This window comes from Triturus cristatus, chromosome 7 (genome assembly GCF_964204655.1).
Source record: "Triturus cristatus chromosome 7, aTriCri1.1, whole genome shotgun sequence".
Taxonomy (NCBI): domain Eukaryota; kingdom Metazoa; phylum Chordata; class Amphibia; order Caudata; family Salamandridae; genus Triturus; species Triturus cristatus.
This window is the reverse complement of record NC_140590.1, coordinates 1,666,360,181-1,666,379,631: the sequence shown is the minus strand read 5'-3', so window position 1 is coordinate 1,666,379,631 and position 19,451 is coordinate 1,666,360,181. Positions and strand designations below refer to the sequence as shown.

Genomic DNA, 19,451 nt, shown 5'->3' with positions numbered 1-19,451 from the left:
AAAAAGAGTAAATTTCCTATAGGAAGGAGTTTAAACTCAATCTTTCAAGAGATTAAAGTTTTTAAAAGTTCTTTAAATTAATGTGGGATCATGAACGGCGTTTATTTCTGAATACATCAAACCGGACTAGTATCCAAATAGAAAGATGCCAGGCTTAACCAGTGCGCCGAAAACAGGGGCCAAACCACAGTACAGATAAATTTGTTTTTAATAAAGGAGTTAATTTTTTCTTTCAATCCTATATAAAACAATAGCAATTAAAAACTTCATTTTTTTAAAGTAAAATATTTACATATAAACAAGTAACTGTGCAAAATTTACATGAAAAAATGGTAAGACAGGATTTCCTAAAAGACAAATAAAAGGTGTAACAGTTTGTCAGGTGTTGATAAAAATACTGATCAGCTTTTAGTTTACACGCCAGATAATTCAGTTCTAACATGAGAGTCCACGCGAGAAAAAGCCAAATATTTACAGTCATAAAAGTACTATCAATAGACAATTTAATACATTAACCTCTGAAAATATAAAGAACCAATTAGTATATTTTGCAATAAAAAAATAGGTAGAAAGAAGGGACTTTTTAAAAGTCGGCCCACAGCTTGCATACAGTCTTAGCAAAATAATTATGGTTTTACAGAGCAATTTGTTATGTGCCAAAAATGTATGTACAATTACGGACGAAAAACCACCAACCATTTTTTCAACACTTGATTTACATACACTTGAGATACTTCTCGGATGAATCCTCTCAAACTTTGATTTCATATCTATGCTCCCATTTCAGCTAAAATACACAGTGCAAGTAAAATATATTTATGCTGAAAAGATTTTTCACTTTACTTTTAGACTTTACAGCTTTACAAACTGTAGTGAATTAAAATTCTGCTGTTCTTCCTGCTTTATTTTATATATGTATTTATATATATATATATATATACTTTCTCCTTACAGACGCCAACAGCAAATTCAGAAGTGGGCCTCCTGCATGGAATTTCTGGGTGAAAGTGAATTAAAAATATTAAATTAAAAAAGACGAAGTGGCAAAAAGTGTTTTGTCACTCAAGAGCTTGAACAAGGGTGGGAGGGAAGAGATATAAATAGGGCAGGGATCAGTTTGTTTTTGCCAACTGAAAGCAACACAAAAAAAAAACTATGAAAAGAAATGAGGTCATGTGCTGTAGACAAACTTATGTAATAAGTTTCGTTAAAATTGAACTAAAATGCACAATTAATGATGCAACTGCTACAGTTCTGACCGAGGGTGACAGATTTGCCGAAAGATCCTTCTCAGTCTATATATGGCTTGTTTGGCTAGAAGGCCACTCAAGAGATGAGTATAGATTCAACTGTCCTTTAATATCCACAGGCCTCTATTGAGTTCCGTCGCCGGTACAGAAATGTACTGTCTCTCTTCACCTTAAAGATTTTTGTTTATAAACCGGAATATAAAACTGTTCCGTGTAAAGAGGTTCAGGATTCTTTTCATTGACGAAATCCCATCCGCGCATTATAAAAAGGCAAAATCTGCAAAGGTAGAAAACAACGTCCTCAGGCGTATCCATCAAAAATGCCTTCATCTTTCCCATTTCTATTTGAGGAATGCTTTGTAAAGCAACAGTGAATGGCTTGTCTCACGCTCGTTCTCCAAGCAAAATATAAGGTCCCTGAGGTTAACTCGCGTTATCCTTTGTCGCGTGAATTGTCTGCTGTTTCCCGAACTAGAGCTAGTCGAAGCCGTCGTACTTGTGTTGGATACCTGCAGCAAGAGGAAAAGTGGAATGTTAGTAGGTTTTAATGAAATCAGACTACACACTTGTTATCTAGCAGTTGGTTGACCATATCAATCACACCAATAATCCTTCTGTGCCATGCTTCCTCTGGAGGAAATGATCCACAGCTACTTCAAAGAAGGATTTTTGGTAGCATTCTTTAGTGGCGAGACCTCAATTTTGGGTTAACATTCATTTAATGTTTCAAATACGAATATACACATTCAACTGAAGAATTGGCGAAGACAAAGGTGGTTACAAAGAATTTTCAAAACAAATGTCAACAGATGTTTCAAGAATCTAGGTTTCCTTCATTGGGACTGTGGTATAATAAAAAACATAATCAAAAAGTTTTGACGTAGCAGAGATATTAATTTATTACGCTGTAGACTAATCTTTCGTAAAATCTCTTACTATAACAAATGAAATGATCTCAATTAATCTATAGTGTCTATAAATAAGACATCTTCAATGCACTGGGGTAGTTCCCAAAATGGACTACTAAGAAAAGACACCATGCCAACTAACAGAGAATCTCAAGCATTCAGTGACTAACAGTCTTTAAGGTCAAATAAGAAAAGTCTACAGTCTCATTGAAGCTATGCAGGTCTAGAGACAGGTTGTGTGAAACACAATGCTCCTGCCTCAGTTATGTGCCTGCACTGGTACACTTCCAAGACAGGTGAATATGTTAGACTAACATACTTTAATACGTTTAAAACATGGCTTTTAAAATACACTCAAAACGGACACAAAAGGTCTTTTTTAAAAATAATTTCTTACATGATTGCTGTCAACATCAAGAAAGTTTACTAAAGCATTTAAATTAAGGCTCAACCTTTTGGTGGCCATTAGCAATTGATGCTTAATACCATCCTGTGGTCGTATGAGAATTCTGTAAAAACAATTAGTTTGTGGGGGAAAGTACCCATTGCTGCATACTATAAAGCTACTGCAAGTCACTGAGGAATTGTAAGGTTATGGAACTCAGGCATGACTCTGAATTTCCTTACAGCAGAAGTTATTTTATTCCTTTTAATACATGGTCACCCCAATCAAAATTTCCACAAACAGCTTTTAGCTCTTTTATACAAGAAAGATAGTATGGTTGCAGACAAATAAGTTACTTACCCTGGTAACGCCTTATCTGGAAGAGACTAGATCAAGCCACAGAAACCTAACCTTAGAATTATCCCCAGGCACCAGACTGGATCTGGAAATTGTTCTACATCAGTACCTCTGCGCGCCGGTAGAAGGCGTCGAGCGACCCCGTAACGACTTGGTCAACCGGATGGGACGTCGTCAGAGTACATATAAGCCCTAACCCAACACATTGGCATCAGTTTCTTCCGTGACTACTTTCCATTGCTTACACGCTGAGCCACATATAGAAACTACCATGGAAACAGTGTGCCTAAAAAGAAACCTCTTTGAAAGCTGCTTACGTTAATTACTAGTGACTGTTTGGTTTGTCTTCCTTTTTCTTAGATATTTTTTTTCTCACCAATGAAAGGCTTGAGGGTGCATAGAATGGATCTGGAAGAACAGGAGCAGCAGTTCACAGAGTGATGAGGAAGGGTGAGTCGGTAAGGAATCTGCGGCTAGATCTAGCCTCTAACAGAATATCAGAGAGGTTTTCACTGAAGGGAAGCGCAGGCTCAGTTTTCAGCTGGCTCTGCTGAAGCACTCCAAGTAGGGGATCTATGGCCACTTCAGCTCTCCGCAAAAGCTGAGCAAATGCTGAGCTAGCCTCCAAAGCGAGGCAGAAAAAAAAGGATCGAAGATGGGGGAGAGTCAAGGCCACTAGTGTCACCAGAGTCAGAAACCCAATGAAACTCCGGAGAAGGATCATCTGTTTAAGCACGCACGTCACTAAAATACCCTTGAGCCATGGAAAAAAAACACAGGAGGCTCCCCCGAAAGCAGAAGGAAGCCTGAAGAGAATAGGGGCCGTTACCGATGTCGACCGGCATCGAGAAGACGACACCTCGGCAAGAGGAGACAAAGTAGAGGCATTTGGTGTCATCGACGCCAGAGTCGGCACAGATGGACCCAATATAGGTTTCACAGGTGGGAACCCCAAAGCGCTGTGCACTGGAGCCGCAAGAGTAGAGCATGGATTCGGAGGGCTCCGCTGAAACAGAAGGAGGTCCTGCCGGCCTGGAGTCAGTCGAGGTCTCACCGACCTCCTCGGGGCCAAAAGGCACACCAGAGGGAAGTTGAAAGCCAAAATTGGCATCAAGGGAGAGATGGTAGTCCCTCATCCGAGCCACAGTTACCTGGGTGCCGGGGAAAAACAAAAGGTGTGGAACAGACACCAGCTCCGACTCAGATATCGGAGTAACAGGAGAAGATTCAGGGACACCGCACATACACGGTAAAGTTTGGGAAGGCCACAATGACGATCGCCTACAGCGTGACTTACCAGGTGACAATGACCACGAAGGACTTCGGGAGCTGGTCCTCCACCGGTCTTTGGAGGAAGAAGATAACCGTGACTGCGAGGGGCCGTCGACCACCGTGCGGCTACCAGTGTCATGCAGTGGTCCTGCAGCGCTGACGACTTTAACTGAAAACACAAGCCGCACCATTGGGAGTCAGGGTGGGTGCCTCGACACCAAAAGCAAAAAGCATGAGGACTCGACCCCACGACATCAAATATATCCAGAAAAAAGCACACTGTCATTGACAAAGTCGAGAGAGACCAAAAATGGGTAGAGGTACCGCACTCTGGATCCGCGTGGAAGAACAGAAAGGAAGAAACGAACGTCGGCGTGTAGGGGGAGGGCTTATATGGACAATGGCTACGTCACATCCGGTGGACAATGACGTTACGCAGTCGCTCTACGCCTTCTACCGACGCACAGAGGTACCGCTGTAAAAACATTTCCAGATCCAGTCTGGCTTCTGGGGATAATTTTAAGGTAAGGAATCTGCGGCTAGATGTCTGTCAGATACAAAGAATACAAGGATAATCTGTAGTGCAAAACTAAACAAACCAAAAAGTAGTTAGTAACTAATTGCACAAATCTATTAGAATATGTTTAATGTCTTTCCTGTAACGAACTATGTGGGGGCAATGTGGGGAAGAATAACATGTTACCATAAATCTCTTTCAGTTTTTTTTATATTGGATTTGCCTGCTTTTATATCCTATAATGTAAATATTTTATATAAAGTTATGTGAAAAAGAATGTACATCCTTTGAAGAGTACATGGTTTTACGTAATGTTAAGTGACCCATTTTTGGGTGGTTACCAAGTTTTTTATGTTTTTCAGATTCGCCTGCTGGTAATCTTTCACTCCAACACTGGGGCAGAGCTATTCAGTGCCAGTGTCTATGCTCTTACCCTAAAACATGTCGATATCAGCTTAAAACCCGATTGGCACCTTTAACTTTCCGATAGTGCCTTAGTATATGGTGCAGAAGTACACCCAGGGAATAAAAAGTTGAATGTCACTTGTTGAATGTCACTTGTTGACTGCAGCACTTACCGTGCATGTACTACAATGCCTGATAGCAGCACAGGCGCGTCAAAATTATCCTTTTGACAGGTAGGGAAGCCGGATTAAAAAAATTCCCCTAAATTAAACCTTACTGCATACATGTTGGGGATCGTAAAATTTGAGAGTGAAACACGTGTGACATTGGAAATGGCATGCTCCCCCCGTTACAAGGTACAAAACAACATGGTCACTAGTCAGGCTGTAGCTGGTACATAGGAAAAGACAAAGTAAAGAATATAAACGTCAATCTATAACTTTTGACCTGTACAAGCTACAGATTCTATCCAAAGACTTATTTTTTATTTACTAAAAATCCAATCTAAAGGTAAAGTCGGATCTTTATTAAATATACATGTATGTTGCCTAAAGCTGCTGGAAGGCAATTTAAATTAGCTCACCAGGAACTTTGCAGACTGTCCTTGGCTGGAATTAGGGAGTGAAAACTGCTCTTAGAGCAAAGACATGTGCCTGCATTGAGGTGGTGTTTTCTTCCCCCGACAGGAGGACCAGTAGGGTGGACCCAGGAACTTAATTAACTTCAAAGGGCCTGCCCTATTACAAGCAAATTTAAGATGACAGTTGTATAGCCCCAGCTTTTGTCCCCCTAGTCAGGCTGTCACTAAACCAATTGGGAGGAACGCTATACCCGAAACAACTTTTGAGTGAGCAGAGAGGAGGCAAATGCTCATTACCCAGGCCACACCACAGGGTGGTAACACATGCTCTGCTCAAAAGGGAGAAGAGTTCACCATTCTGGACTTTGAGGGTAAGGGACACTGTGTGATTGTTTGCAGTAAGGTAAACCGAAACCTCTGAAATGGTGGCTAGGTTTGCCCCAGGAAAGTTTTACCCCATTGGTTAGGGAGTACCCAGGAGTCTTCCCTGCCCACAGGCTGGTGAACCCTACAATACTGAACCTTCACCCTGCCTTCCTCTGAACACTTTCTAGGGCTGTGGAAGAACTTTTAGAGGAATGATTCTGCTGTCTGTGACCTGTGTCTGAAGGACTGAACCTGCTTCCCTTTGTACCGAGAACAAAGAAGTGAATTCCAACTGTCAGTGTCTGACCTACTGTGTGTTTACAGGGACACAAAAAGCTGCATAATACTTTTTCCTTACAATGCCCAGCTGACCAATGACAACTGGAATTTGGACTGGGTTTTTCGTATCTCAAGGTCTCCCACTGAGGTCTTGCGGGGCTTGGAAGTGTGCTTCCGTAGTTGCTTGAGCAGCAAGAAAAGTTTGGAAAAATTTGAAATCTTTTCCTCCTGGGCCCCAGAGCCCCGAGACATACTGAAAAAGTATCCTATCACCTGTTCCATAGCGTTAGATTCAATTTCAGATTCACCCCACTGAAAGGTTCCAGCATCTATGAAAATACAACAAAGTTTCTTTCTGTGTTGGGACTTGGACAGTTTTTCAAGCAAAAATCTCAAAAGCTCCAGAGCCTTAGTGGGACCAACCTGCTGCAGGTACCCAACCAGCAGTTCCAAAGCAGTGGCTACAATTTCAAATTTTTACTGAGGAGAGGTAACTTTATAGAAAAAAATAATAATAATAATGTCCTTTTTTTTATTAGGACTTTTAAACTTTTCCAATTTTGTGACTTTCAGACTTTCTTTGGGGCTAATCTAGTTATATCCAACCATGGCTCCATCTCAGTTGGCCTCAAATTGCACCTAGGTCTTGGTCTGCCTCTTCCACAGACCATCACAGGCGCTTTGTGCTTTTTAGTGCCATGTTCACTTAAATCTTTAAAAAATAAGTTACTTACCTTCAGTAACTATGTATCTGGTAGAGATATATTCTAGTTATAGATTCCTCACCTTTTAAATTTTCCCCAGGCATCAGTCTGGGCCTGCAGATGTATTCCTTTTTAATCAGAAGTACCCCTGCACGTCGGTAGGCGAAGTCGGTCCACTCCACGTCTGTCGTCGTGCACGTCGGAAATGACGTTGCAGGACCTACACAGATGCCGCCCGGGCACGCGGACGTCCGTTCTTAACACGACTTTCCACGCGAGATGCGCAGAGCCATGAAAGACACTGACCTCTGGTGCATCAAAACTAGGGCCCTTTTAGGGGAGTCCCTATCCCTAGACATTAGTTCGCAGAGCAGGGAGGATGGGTGGGGCGGTAAAGTAACATTGTTACTGAAGGTAAGTAACTTATTCATCTGATAGAGACTAGTTGTAGATTCCTTAACTTTTGAATAGATATCCCAGCAATACCAACCCCGGAGGAGGATCTGTGAACCAAGATCACATGAGGAATTCCTGGAGGACCGAACAGGCAAAGAACCCGTCCCTCCGGACTTGGCTGTCTAGGCAGTAGTTTCTGGTAAACGTGTGCAGGGATGTCCACGTTGCTGCCTGACAGATATCCAGGACTGGGACTCCGTGTGCTAACGCAGTGGTTGCTGCTGTTGCTCTACTAGAGTGAGCACGTAACCCCACAGAAGGTTCCTTCTTTGCCAATGCACAGCACAATTTAATGGAGAGGAAAACCCATCAAGAGATGGTCCTTTTCTGTACTGCCCGAGTTGATCGAACACCCAAGTCATTGGTACAATGAAGATAAAAAGACTACGCACGTTCTTGGTCCAGGCGGTGGAGTCTCTCCTTTTCCTTGGAGGGGTGCTGTGGTTGGTAAAAGGTGGGCAGAGAAATGGATTGTCGCATATGAAAGGACGTGACCACTTTAGGGAGGAACAGAGATTTTGTTCAAAGTACCACTTTATCTGGATGAACAGACAGATAAGGAGGCTTGGAAGACAGAGCCTGGAGCTCGCTAACTCTGCGAGTAGAGGTGATGGCAATGTGGAAAGCAGTCTTAAGAGTCAGAAGCCCGAAAGGGCAATTATGAAGAGGCTCGAAGAGAGCACACATAAGAAAAATTTGAACCAAATTTAAATCCCATTGGAGCATTATGAAAAGAGACGGAGGAAACAAACAAGTAAGGCCCTTAAGAAACCGATTGATAATGGGTGATTTAAATAGAGGGATGATCTGGAAGTCTCAGAAAGGCATAGGTAGCCGAAAGGGACCTTTAAGGGTGCCCAAAGCAGAGCCCTGCTGGGCCAAAGAAAGTATGTACAACAGGACCTCTGAAAAAGGGAAAGAAAGGGGATCAAAGGCCTTGGCTTTGCACCATGCCACAAATTTGTTCCATCTACAGGTGTATACTGTTTCAGTGGAGGGACGCCTGGCTGCCAAGATGACATCACAGACTTCAGTGGAAGGTCAAAATGTCAACTGCCACCGCGCAATCTCCATGCAAGGAGGTGGAGACTGGACTGCTTCGGGAGAAAAACCATCTCATCGTCCTGCAACAGAAGATCCTCTCGAAGGCGCAGTCTGAACGGAGGATCGATGGCTATGCTCAGAAGGTCGAAATACCAGACTCTTCTTGCCCAATCCTGAGCCACAAGAATCACTTGAGCCCGGTTGTTCTTGATATTCCTGATCACTCTGGTGGAAGTGGTATGGGCCAAAAGCCATGGAGGAGGCCGAAGCTCCACTCGTGCCGAAAAGCAGTGCTGAGCCAGCGCAGCCTTGGAATTTCTGACACGCAATACTGCTGACATTGCGCGTTGTCTTCGGAGGCGAACAGATCTAACCAAGACTCTCCCCACTGCTGAAAGAGAACTTGCGTCACCTCTAGATGGAGATGCCATTCATGATCTATCAGGCACCGATGGCTGAGAACCCGCCAGGTGGTGAACAACCAGGGATATGCCCTGATGTCCCAGCCATGTCCAGAGGTGGAGAGCCTTGTGACAAAGGGTCCACGACCTCACCCAGTTTGTTGCAGTACCATATGGCAGTGGTGTTGTCCGTGAACACCTGTACCTCTTTCCCTTTGAGAGAGGGAAGGAATGCCTTAAGTGGCAGTCTGATCGCCCGGAGCTCCAAAAGGTTGATATGGAGATCGGACACCATCAGAGACCAGACGCCTCTGAACTCCGCCTCTCCCAAGTGGCCACCCCATCCCAGGAGTGACGCAGTCACCACATCAGATCAGTTTAAGGAAGGGAGAGGGATCTGACTCTGACCCAATCTTGGTTGGTTAGCCACCACTGCATGTGGTGCGCAGTTCTCTCCAAGATCTGGAAGTAGTCAGAAAGATTCCCTGATGCTGCGCTCACTGGAACTTCAGGTCCCACTGCAAAGCCCACACAAGCCAACTGGTATGATCCACCAGCAGTATGCAGGAGGCCATGAGGCCCAGCAGCCTCAGACTAATTCTCACCGAAACCCGGGATAGAGGCTGAAACATCAATATCATAGCCCGGATATCCCAGACTGGCTGCTTGGGAGGATAGGCCCGAAACAGCACTGTGTGCAAAATTGCTCCGATGAAAGGGTGCGTCTGAGAGGGAGTCAGGTGTGACTTTGGCACGTTGATAGTAAACCCCAGCAAATACAGGAGGTCCAGCGTAGTCTTAAAGTGGGCGACGACAGCTTGGGGCAAGCCCACCTTCAACAGCCAGTTGTCGATATAGGGGGAAGACTGGTACCTCTGATCTGCACTGATGAACTGGGATCACGGCCATCACTTTTGTGAACACCCAAGAGGCACTGGTAAAGCCAAAGGGGAGCACAGTGAACTGAAAGTGCTCGTGGCCCACTGTGAACTATAAGTAACATCTGTGGGCAGGCAGGACAGGGATATGGAAATAATCGTCCTGCAAGTCCAACGATATCATCCAGTCTCCTGGGTCAAACACAGAAAGGACCTGGGCCAAAGTGAGCATTTTGAACTTCTCCTTCCGAAAGAATAAGTTGAGGGTCCGGATGTCTAATATAGGGCAAAGGCTTTTGTACTTTTTGTGCACCAGAAAGTAGCGGGAATAACAACCACGTCCTACTTCTAGCACAGAGACCCTCTATAGCCCCTTGGCCAAGAGAGCCATAACTTCCTTGCGGAGAAACACCAAATAATCCTCCGACATACAATCGTAAGAGGGTGGCATGGAGGGAGGGTTAGTCTCGAAGGGGATGGAGTAGCCCCTTCGGACTATCTGCAGTACCCAACTGTCCGGCATGATGGACTGCCAGCGGAGGAGGTAATGGTGAATCCTGCTTTCGAATAGCTGATGGGCTTGTAACCTCGGACTAGGAAGGTTTGTAAGCAGTGGCAGAGGAGGAAAGGGTGGACTGGCCCGCCCGTTGGCTCCCTGACCCAGGAGGACACTGGGTCCCACGTCCTCAGCCACGCAGAGGCTGGACAGCTTGCATGACCTGGTGGCTGGATTGGACAGAACGTGGCTGGTCGCTTGTTCTGTAGCCACGAAAAGGATGAAAGGCAGACAGACTGAGGGGGGACAGGTGGTAGCAGTGAGGCTCAAGGATATGGCTGTAGCGTGAGATTCCTTGAAGCGCTCTAGCGCCGAGTCTGCCTTATCGCCAAAAAGGAGAGTGCCATCAAAGAGCATGTCCATCAGGGTAGATTGGACATCCCCGGAAACGTCAGGACTCCTCAACCAGGCATAGCGTCGTAATGTCACCGACTAGGCAACCGTTCTGCCTAGTGAATAGGTGGTGTCTAGTCCACAACAAATGGTGAATTTCTCCCATCCCTCCTGTCCGCAACTGCTTGGGAGAGAATAGCCCAGGCACTGCGGCAGCACCTGTGCAACTGTATTCCAGATGATATGGGAGTATCGGTCCAAGAGGTAAGCGGTATTCACCGACCGCAATGTCAAGATAGAGGAAGAAAACACACTCTTCCCAAGATGGTCCAGCAACTTGGAAATCGGGGGGTGGGGTCAGAGTACAGAAGGGAATGTGCCTTTAGAAGATGAGACTTGGACAACCAAGCTCTCAGGGACAGGATGTTATGTAAGGAATGCAGAGTCGCCCGGAGCGGGGCAATGGCGGCAGGCAACTGTCCGGTCCACAGGAGCCCCTGTCCTGGGCTTTGACCAAGTACCCAGAAGGACATCAGTGAGGGCTTCATTTCAGGGCAAAAGGGGTGCGAAGGTAGAAACCGCAGGCTGAAGCTCCTTTGCCAGAAGATTAGTCCTGACTGCCACCAAAGGAAGGTCAAGGCCAAGGACCTTGGCTGCCCTTCTCACCACCACTGCGTATGAAGCTCTCTCTGCCGTAGTCACGGGAGGGGGAGAAATCAGGCCAGTGTCAGGGGAAGTGTCCAGCCCACTGGCCTCGCCCAGGTCTATCCGCCAGTCCACAGGGTCTTCAAGCTGGTCAGTTAAAGGGTCCAGCTGCCCCTTCCAGTGCTCTTCACCACCAGCTGGCACAAAATCAACACCAGGGATGAACACAGGGACAAAAGTCCCTTCTGGCGTGAGAACCAACGTCAGTCCAGCTTCGTGTCCACGTCGGGGACGAGGAAGGGGGTCGATCCCAGCAGGGGGCTAGAGTGTCAACACCGGGATTGATGTCGGGGATGGTAGAGTTGGATCGACAGACGTCGGTCCGGATCCGAGAACTGATCCGCAGAAGCCCCCAGAGCCAAAGCTGCCGGCATCGAAGGCTTGGGGCCCCCAACCAAACCCGCGGGGCCCGAAGGCACACCAGCGAAGCCATGCTGTCCAAAGAAGAGGTGCAGGGCCTAATAGAACTTTCGTAGTTGGGAGGGAGATGTTCCGGCTCCCGGAAAAGTAGGGGGACGCGGAGTCGTCTCAGAAAGAGGCTCCAAAGACAGAGGCCTAGAACAACGATGCTCTGTGTGTGTCCCGCATCACGTCGGCCGACGGACGGGGTGAAGTTGAAGAACGTCTAGGTTTCTTTGAGTTCTTCTTGAGCTTACCTGGGCGCCCCGAGGATTTTGAATGTGACGAGGAGAACGGGCTCTGTGACCATTCTCAGGACCCTCCCCCCGACTGAGAATGAGAGTCAAGCGCCATGCCTCCAACAGCTTTCGGGACCGCTCCCGCAAAGCCTTCGGATTCATGGACCGGCATTTGGAACACTACTTCGAGTCGTGGTCACGCACAAAGCATCAGAGGCACACGAGGTGCGGGTAAGTCACGGACATCATACGATGACAGGATCCACAGGGCTTGAATCCGGTCCTACGCTGGGACATCTAGACGACACCAGGAGTCCGAGACTAAGAAAAAATCTTGACAAAAGTCAAAAAAAGGTTAGCCAAAAAACGGCTGAGGGCTAGCTCTCTCCAGATCTGTGCTTAGGCTGGCACGTAAAAAGAAAGAACGGACGACAGTGCGCCCGGGCGGCAACTATGTAGGTCCCGCAACGTCATTTACAGAGCGAACGCCACGACGGACGTGGAGCCGACCGACCGACGCCGCCTACTGGCGTGCAAGGGTACTGTTGATGAAAAATCTCCGGATCCAGACTGATGCCTGGGGGGAATTCAAAAGGTAAGGAATCTACAACTAGAGTCTATCAGCTAATTAAAATCTCCAGTTTCCCTTATTGCTTCTTTGTCATTTTGGTCTTATTTTACTCACAATCAAAAGTGTTCTCTTTATTTTAAAATTAGTTGAGGAATGTTATTGTAAATATGTTGGAAACCGGGCAACCAGGTTAGCAGTCACCAGGTTCCCAGCACAGTGGTAGCTTGGCTCGAGCGGTTGGGGGCAGGCACCGTGTGAAGCGTACGTCACACCCTCACAATAACCATGCGTTCATCCGTTCCAAAAACGACACTACACCGTAAAAATTATGAAAGAAAGTAGTTTGTCTTTATCTTATTTTCTCTTAGTTGCAGGTTTCAAAACATACATACAATACCATAAGACTTTTCTTGAAAATAGCAGGTCAAATAAATAATACCACAGTGGGGTTTCAATAAATAGGATCAGGTCATAAATAAACACGGAATAAATATAGGTGCAATAAATACAGATGGCAAATAAATACAGTCAGGCAATAAATACAGTGCAGGAATAAATTAATGGAAGACAATAAATAAAGCACCCTCAATAACTCAAATAACACAATCAATGACAATTACAGTTCACAACCCTTTCACGAGGTAGTTTGGTTTTACTTTGCCCAAGTACAGCTTGTGGTCATTTGGATGACATGGGGGGTGTCCCACCTAGATTGGTCAAGGCTGGGCCTGAACTGAGGTAGAATAAGGGTAACCTAAGGACCCGGTTCTCCCAAAATACACAACCCCTCACAGAGGTCACTGCACCGGTCTCAGTTCACCCCTGGCACTCCCAGGCTGGTTCTAACACCCCTCTAGCCCCTAGAATGGTCTTTTAGGGCTCCACGGGGCCTCAGACGCCCCCTCTACCACTTACTGCCCTTTTCACGATGATCGGCTCCGCTCGGCGCCGTGTCGATGTCGTGAGGCGGCTCCGGCTCGATGTCGCTGGGCGGCTCCGGTTCGGTGTCGCTGGGCGGCTCCGGTTCGGTGTCGCTGGGCGGCTCCGGTTCGGTGTCGCTGGGCTGTTCCGGATCGATGTCGCTGGGCGGCCTCGGCTCGATGTCGCTGGGCTGCTCCGGCTCGATGTCGCCTTCCGGCGTCGCAGGGTCACGGTCTCCCCGCTTCCGGATGTCTCCGGAGTGCGACCTCCACTCCCGACCTCCGGCGCGCTTCACCTCAGATTCCGGCGTCTCCGGAGTGCGATCTCCACTCCTGACCTCCGGCGCGCTTCACCTCGATCTCCGGCGACTCCGGAGTGCGATCTCCACTCCCGACCTCCGGCGCGCTTCACCTCAACCTCAGGCGACTCCTTACTCGACCTCCGGTGCCTCTCCACGACCTCCGTCGGCGCCCTCTCTCGACCTCCGACGGCTCCGGGTACGATGTCTGCTTTCTGTCAGCGTCGCTTCTCCACCTCAGGCCTCAGGTCTCCAGGCTTCTCGACGTCGGGACTCCAGGAGGACACCGCTAAACAGGTCAGGAGCTTGCTGGTCTTCTTCTTTAAGGCCTCTTCACAATATTTAGGTCCTTAAGATGGTTTTTCTGGTCTTGGTCCCACACAGGGCTCTAGGCTGGGCTTGGTCAGTAGGAACTAGCATCAAGGGTGGGTTTCTGGACCCCACTCCAAGCACTGGTTTCCACCCCTGCTGCCTTACTCCGACCACCTTCTGAACTGGTCCTCTCTCCTCTCTAGTCAGATGCCAACTGCCACTCTGAGATGGCCTCCCAACATTCTAAACTGCCTCCCTCTGTCACAGGGTTCTAGAATGTTACGGAAGGTTCTAGACATCTCCAGTGGGTTCTGATGATGTCACAGGTGACAATGGGTGGCCACCATTTTGTGTCTCAGGCCCTCAAACTGAAGTTCCAGGGGTAGGGAAAATGGCTCCCTGACCCTGCATCAACACTAAAAAAATCTGGTGGTTCCTGAAAAGGAAAAATTATAATAGGGTTTGAGGCAAAAGTGGGACAAAATAAATAATGATGAGGAGGGACCACCCAAAGGGCTGACAGGTCTAACACGCGTCCCCCCCCAGCTGAAAGTGGGGAGAGCTACCCAACCCCTTGGGAGTTCTCATCACTAAGGCGGAAATACCTTGAGAGACCGTCTGCATTGGCGTGGTCCACTCCAGGCCGATGTTCCACCTGAAAGTCCATTCCCTGTAGGGAGATAGACCACCTTAGCAACTTGGGATTCTCCCCCTTCATCTGCATCAGCCAACGAAGGGGTCTGTGGTCGGTCTGAACTAGGAAGTGCGAGCCAAACAGGTATGGCCGCAACTTATTCAGAGCCCATACCACTGCAAAGGCTTCACGCTCTATTGCACTCCACTTCTGTTCCCTGGGAAGTAGTCTCCGGGATAGGAAGACCACGGGTTGATCCAGACCCTCTTCATTGAGTTGCGATAACACTGCCCCAATGCCATGTTCCGATGCATCCGTCTGGACAATGAACTCCTTGGAAAAATCTGGGGCCCTTAAGACTGGGGCCTCGCACATGGCTTGCTTCAGTTTCACAAAGGCCTGCTGGCAAGCCTCCGTCCAGACTACCCGTCGAGGTTGTTTCTTGGACGTCAGGTCCGTGAGGGGGGCCACAATGGTCCCATACCCCTTCACGAAGCGGTGGTAATATCCGGTAAGGCCCAGAAAAGCTCGGACCTCAGTCTGAGTCTTGGGGGGCTCCCAGGCCATGATTGCCTCGATTTTTGCCTGGAGGGGTTGCACCGCTCCCCTACCCACCAAGTGTCCAAGGTACACCACCGACCCCTGCCCGATCTGGCATTTACTGGCCTTGATCGTTAAACCAGCGTGCTTCAGGGCCTGGAGAACAGCTTGCAGGTGACGCAAGTGATCCTCCCAGCTGTTACTGAAGACGGCAATGTCGTCCAGATAAGCAGCAGAGAAACTCTCCATTCCAGTGAGGATCTGGTTCACCAGACGCTGAAACGTGGCAGGTGCGTTCTTGAGCCCAAAGGGCATCACGCAGAACTGGTAGTGGCCCTTGGGCGTGGAGAAGGCTGACCTTTCCTTAGCTCCATCAGTCAGAGAGATCTGCCAGTACCCGGATGCAAGGTCAAAGGTACTCAAATATTGGGCAGCTCCCAGCCGGTCAATCAGTTCATCCGCCCTCGGGATCGGATGAGCATCAGTCTTGGTTACTGAATTCAGTCCCCGGTAGTCCACACAGAACCTCAGTTCCGGTTGGGCACCCGGTGGTGCAGCTTTTGGTACTAGTACCACCGGACTGGACCAGGGGCTGCTGGAAGGTTCGATCACTCCTAGCTCCAGCATCTTGGTGACTTCACTGTGAATGCTGGCCTTCACCTTGTCTGTCATCCGGTAGATCTTTGACTTCACAGGTGGGCTGTCTCCTGTGTCCACGTCATGGACGCACAGGTGAGTCCTACCCGGAACAAGGGAGAACAACGAAGAGTACTGCCCCAGGACCTGGCGGCAGTCCTCCTGCTGTTCAGGAGTTAGGGACGGGGAGAGAATCACTCCCTCCACCAACCCATCCTTCTCTTGAGACGCAAATAAGTCGGGGAGAGGCTCGCTTTCCACGTCCTCTGCTCCGTCAGTCATCATTAACAATAGGACTTCGGGCCTCTCATGGTGGGGTTTGAGGCGGTTGGCATGCAGCACCCGTAGGGGCTGACGAGGGGTCTTCAGGTCCACCAAGTAGGTAGCCTTACCCTTCTTCTCCAACACCTCAAAGGGTCCTGACCAGCGATCCTGGAGGGCGCTAAGCTCTCCTGGTTCGATCACCCACACCTTCTGGCCAGGCTCCAACTCCACCGGGTGAGCATTGTGGTCATACCACGCCTTCATCACTGCTTGGCTGGCTTCCAAGTTGTCAGAAGCTTGCTTCCACAACTTAGCCATTTGGCTCCGGAAGGCCGGCATGTAGCTCACCACGTCCTGGGGAAGCTTTCTGGGAGTTCTTTCCCATCCGTCTCTCACCAGGCTGAGAGGTCCACGCACAGGGTGCCCATACAAAAGCTCGAAGGGGCTGAAGCCCACTCCCTTCTGTGGCACTTCCCTGTAAGAAAACAATAGACAGGGTAGGAGGACGTCCCATTTCCTCCGCAGGCTTTCAGGCAGACTTCTAATCATGCCTTTCAAGGTCTTATTGAACCTCTCCACCAGACCATTGGTCTGGGGGTGGTAAGGAGTGGTGAACCGGTAGGTCACTCCACACTCCTTCCACATCGCCCGCATGTATGCTGACATGAAGTTGGTCCCCCTGTCGGACACAACTTCCTTGGGAAAACACACTCGGGTAAAGATTCCCATCAGGGCCCTAGCCACCACAGGTGCAGTAATGGTCCTCACAGGTATGGCCTCTGGGTACCGTGTGGCATGATCCACCAGAACCAGGATAAACCTGTGACCAGCTGTAGTAGGCGGATCTAATGGACCCACAATGTCGATGCCCACCCTTTCAAAGGGGGTGCTAACGACAGGAAGTGGTTCCAGGGGAGCTTTCAGCTTCACCCCTGTTTTCCCACTGGCTTGACAAGACACACATGTCCGGCAATAGGTGTCGGACGACACTTTCATCTGAGGCCAATAAAAGTGTGGGACAAGACGGGCAAAGGTCTTGTCTTGCCCCAGGTGTCCTGCCAAGGGGATCTCATGAGCCAACTCCAGAAGGAAGGCTCGGTAACGTTGAGGGACAACCAAGGCCCGTGACGATCCGTGCATGGGTGCCTTGGGTTCACTGTAGAGGAGGCCATCCTCCCAGTAAATATTATAGTTCCCCTCAACGTTCCCTGCTGCCTGGGCTTCGGCCTGTCGCCTCAGTCCCTCAAGGGTAGGACACTCCTTCTGGCCCTTGCAGAATTCCTCCCTGGTCGGCCCTCCTTCCACGTGCCACTCGGCCGGGATGGGTAGGTTCTCCAGTTTGGTAACATCCCCCTCCGCGGACTCCTGGTCCACCACCTCCGGTGGCTTATCCGTCACACGGGGCGCGGATGCCGAGGCAGGCTCCTCCTGTCCTCGGTTCTTCCCTTGATTGGCAGCCGGCGGTGCCTTTGTTCCAGGCTCCCGCCTAAACGAACTCCCTCTCCGGGTAGTCGCAGACCCTGTGCTGACACAGGCCCAGTCAGGTGTACCCAGCATCTCAGCATGAGTCCGGTATTCCACCTCCTTCCAAGCATTATGCTCCATGTCATTCCCCAGCAGACAATCGACTGGCACAGCAGGGCTTACGGCAACTCGAAGTAAACCTGCAACCCCTTCCCATTCAAATGGAACCTCGGCCACCGGATAGTGACCCATTCTGCCGTCAGCCATCGCGGCAGGGTGGAGTACATGGGGAATCACCTGCTCTGGAGACACCAGTTGGCTATGTACCATAGTCATACTGGCTCCTGTGTCTCTCAGAGCCTCCCCTCTTTGGCCGTTGATGGTGACCCACTGCCCATACTTTGTGGTATTTGCGGGCACCTGGATCTTAGGAACCATCTCCCGTTCTCCCAGGGACACTAAAGTGACACCCGCCCACTCCCTTCCCTTATCTAAGGGCATCTCCTCCCCGAGCACTACACTACCTACTCCGGGGGCCTTTCCTCCGATGGGAGGGGGTGGTCTTTTCGGGCACTTCACATCTCCCTTATAGTGTCCGACACCACCGCACTCGTAGCAATGGACAACCCTTGGCTGCTGACTCTGGCCAGGATTAGGGTTTCTGGGTGGGTTAGCCCTAGGGGTGAATCCTGTTCCCTTCCCTTGGGAACTATTTTGGGGGCCTTTAGAGAACTCCGTTTTCTTTTCCCCTCCCTCTTTCTTCTGGGGGGCGCCCTGTCCGGTCCTTTGAGAGTCCCCTCCAGTCCCCCTTGTGGACACCCGGGTACTAGCCCAAATGTCCGCCTCCTCAGCAAGCTTCCGGGGATTGGTCAGCTTGCTATCCACCAGGTGTTGACGCAGTTCAGGGAAACATTTTTCGAGCAGGTGTTCCTTCAACATCAAATCAAACAACCCCTCGTAGTCCCTCACCTCGCTGCCTTGTATCCAACCCTTCAATGCCTTCTTTGCATAGTCCAGGAAATCCACCCAATTCTGTGTGCCCAGTTTGTGGCTACCCCGGAACTTCTGTCTGTACTTCTCGGGTGTTAGTCCAAACTTCCTCACGAGCGCCACTTTCATGGTGGGGTAGTGGGTCTGCTCATCCTGCTCTAGGGCCAATAATGTATCCCTGCCAGCTGGAGGCATGTATTTATACAATCCCCCTCCCCAATATTTCTCTGGAACCCCATGGACTCTTAATGAGATCTCATAGGCCGCTAGCCACTTGGCGATATCATCACCCGCACTATAACTAGCTACTATGTCTTTTGGCAAATAGGGTTTGGATTCCCTGGTGATTTCTCTTTCTTCGCTGCCACCACTAGGAACAGGGTGTGCCCCGACCCGTAGGATCTGAAGATCTATCTCCCTGAGCCTCAACTCGTGAGCCATCCTCCGTTCCTCCTTTTCGTTCTCCAGCTTCGCCAAATCCCATGTGAGCTGTCTTTTCTCCCTCCGGTCAGTGAATTCTGCTTCTAATAAGCCGTTGCTAGAGACACTGCTGCCCTTCCTTGAAAGTGTTCTGGGCCCCGCTACTAGGTTCCCCACCTCGGGTTGGTACAAACCAGCCCCCTCGCTGTCAGGCTCTCCATCCCGGTCCTCCTTCTCAACCTTACTTTCTCGTCGTGCCTCCCCCCCCAAGCCCTTAAGCTGGTCTGGAGCTCACCCTTCTTTGCACCTTGGGGACAAAACACCCCCTCTCGCTCACAAAACTCCCTGAGTTGGGCCACAGTATAAG

The 19,451-nt window shown here is 49.1% G+C and overlaps 1 protein-coding gene across 3 annotated transcripts in view; it reads right to left on the bottom strand.

Annotated features, from left to right (window-relative positions):
• Window positions 1–211: 211 nt before the first annotated feature.
• TAF4 (TATA-box binding protein associated factor 4) overlaps window positions 212–19,451 on the bottom strand; it is a 298,522-nt gene continuing 279,282 nt past the window's right edge. For all 3 annotated transcript variants that reach the window (XM_085619781.1, XM_085619783.1, XM_085619782.1), the window contains one exon: window positions 212–1,759. In XM_085619781.1, coding sequence (XP_085475907.1) covers window positions 1,592–1,759 — 168 coding nt within the window. In that variant the 3' untranslated portion in view covers window positions 212–1,591. The remainder of the gene's footprint in view (window positions 1,760–19,451) is intronic.